Source organism: Morone saxatilis, unplaced genomic scaffold (genome assembly GCF_004916995.1).
Source record: "Morone saxatilis isolate NCDOM2014 unplaced genomic scaffold, NCSU_SB_2.0 Contig24, whole genome shotgun sequence".
Taxonomy (NCBI): Eukaryota; Metazoa; Chordata; class Actinopteri; family Moronidae; genus Morone; species Morone saxatilis.
This window is the reverse complement of record NW_023339807.1, coordinates 25,839,088-25,840,496: the sequence shown is the minus strand read 5'-3', so window position 1 is coordinate 25,840,496 and position 1,409 is coordinate 25,839,088. Positions and strand designations below refer to the sequence as shown.

Genomic DNA, 1,409 nt, shown 5'->3' with positions numbered 1-1,409 from the left:
CAGCGAGCTAGTTAGTAGCATGGAGCTAAGGGTCCAAATTAAATATAGGAACGTTGCAGATATATAATTTATTTTGCCGATGCCCAGGATGATGCTCGCAACAGGACGCCGACTGCAACTGTTAACTGTGCCGAGGTCCCAAACATCAGTGTATTAAAATAATGATGTGGTGTTTTTCCTCCAGGGTCTCGGATGTTTCGTGGCCTGGAACATCAGGACCGCGCCGGCCGATCATCCCGCCATCAGCAGTAAACACCTGACACTGAGTACGTTCGCTGTGACGGTGTTCAGTGTGGCAGGAGTGTCAGGATCTCTGCTGACGTCCCACAATCCTCCTGTTCAGTTCTGTGTGACCAGTGTCCTCATCCTCTGCTGTAACATCTGCACCCTGAGCTGGTTGTTCGGACCAAAGGTCAGTGCGACGCTACACGAACTCTAAGAAATCTGTAATGGCTGAAAAACATTTAAATTCAGTTTCTGAGAGGCTGATTATGATCTTTTTTAGGGTCTAATCTTAACAGTACTCCTTTTAGAACTACAGACAGAGACTGTACAGAATACATAAGTTAGTATCGTGGATGTAGTTAGCTGATGAAGTAATTTAACAAGCTACCGTTAGCCCCAGGAATCTGGATAAATGAATTAGTAAATTAAGTGTTTCAGTGCCGGATAACGTTAGTGGCTGGATTGATGTAGAGTGGATATTTTAGTTCGCTCACGTTAGCAAATTACCAATTACCAAAATGATGCTACTTCACCAGTTAAAGTGATCCACTAACTTATGTATTGTGACACACAGTGTTGAGTGTGTTCAACAATAAATAATGTATCAATGCTAAGTTAGCTAGCTAGCAATTTGATGGCATTAGCAATCCAGTTAACGCCGATTGTTTGTAGACGTTAGCAAACTCCTTTTTCACCTGTTTTTATTTCTTTTTATGTCTGCAGGTTTTGTTTCTGTGTCTGAACAGCAGCGAGCTGCAGGGTGAAGCTGCAGAGGGCGACGACGGACAAAACAAAGACGAGCAGCTGAGCAGGTTAAACCAGCAGCTGAAGAGTCAAACTGCACAGGTGAGGACATCAGTGAGGAGACTGCTGTGTGTTTGACTTCAGTCTGTCCAACTGATGGTTGAGTGAATTAACACTGCAGCGCTGTTTGTTGTGTTCTTTGCAGCTCGACGTAGAAATAGAAACCATCACCATGCAACTCTCTGAGGAGTCAGCTACTGACCCGAAGCCTCACATGATGACAGAAAAAAACAACGGTACCAAAAACATGAAGTCGTACAGAGATACTGTGAAACTGAAAAGGTTTAAAACTCAACTGAGAGTACTGCAATACATGAAGTCTCCACAAGGGTACAGGAACCCAACAATGAGTTTGTTGCTATGGAAACAAACCACAGAGA

General features: G+C 43.6%; 1 protein-coding gene across 1 annotated transcript in view; it reads left to right on the top strand.

Moving 5' to 3' along the window:
* The window catches only part of LOC118336536 (gamma-aminobutyric acid type B receptor subunit 2-like), a 6,913-nt gene that overhangs the window by 4,487 nt on the left and 1,017 nt on the right, over window positions 1-1,409 (top strand). The window contains 4 exon segments of the mRNA XM_035673204.1: window positions 4-10; window positions 185-412; window positions 949-1,071; window positions 1,175-1,265. Of these exon segments, the coding sequence (XP_035529097.1) occupies window positions 4-10; window positions 185-412; window positions 949-1,071; window positions 1,175-1,265 (449 nt within the window).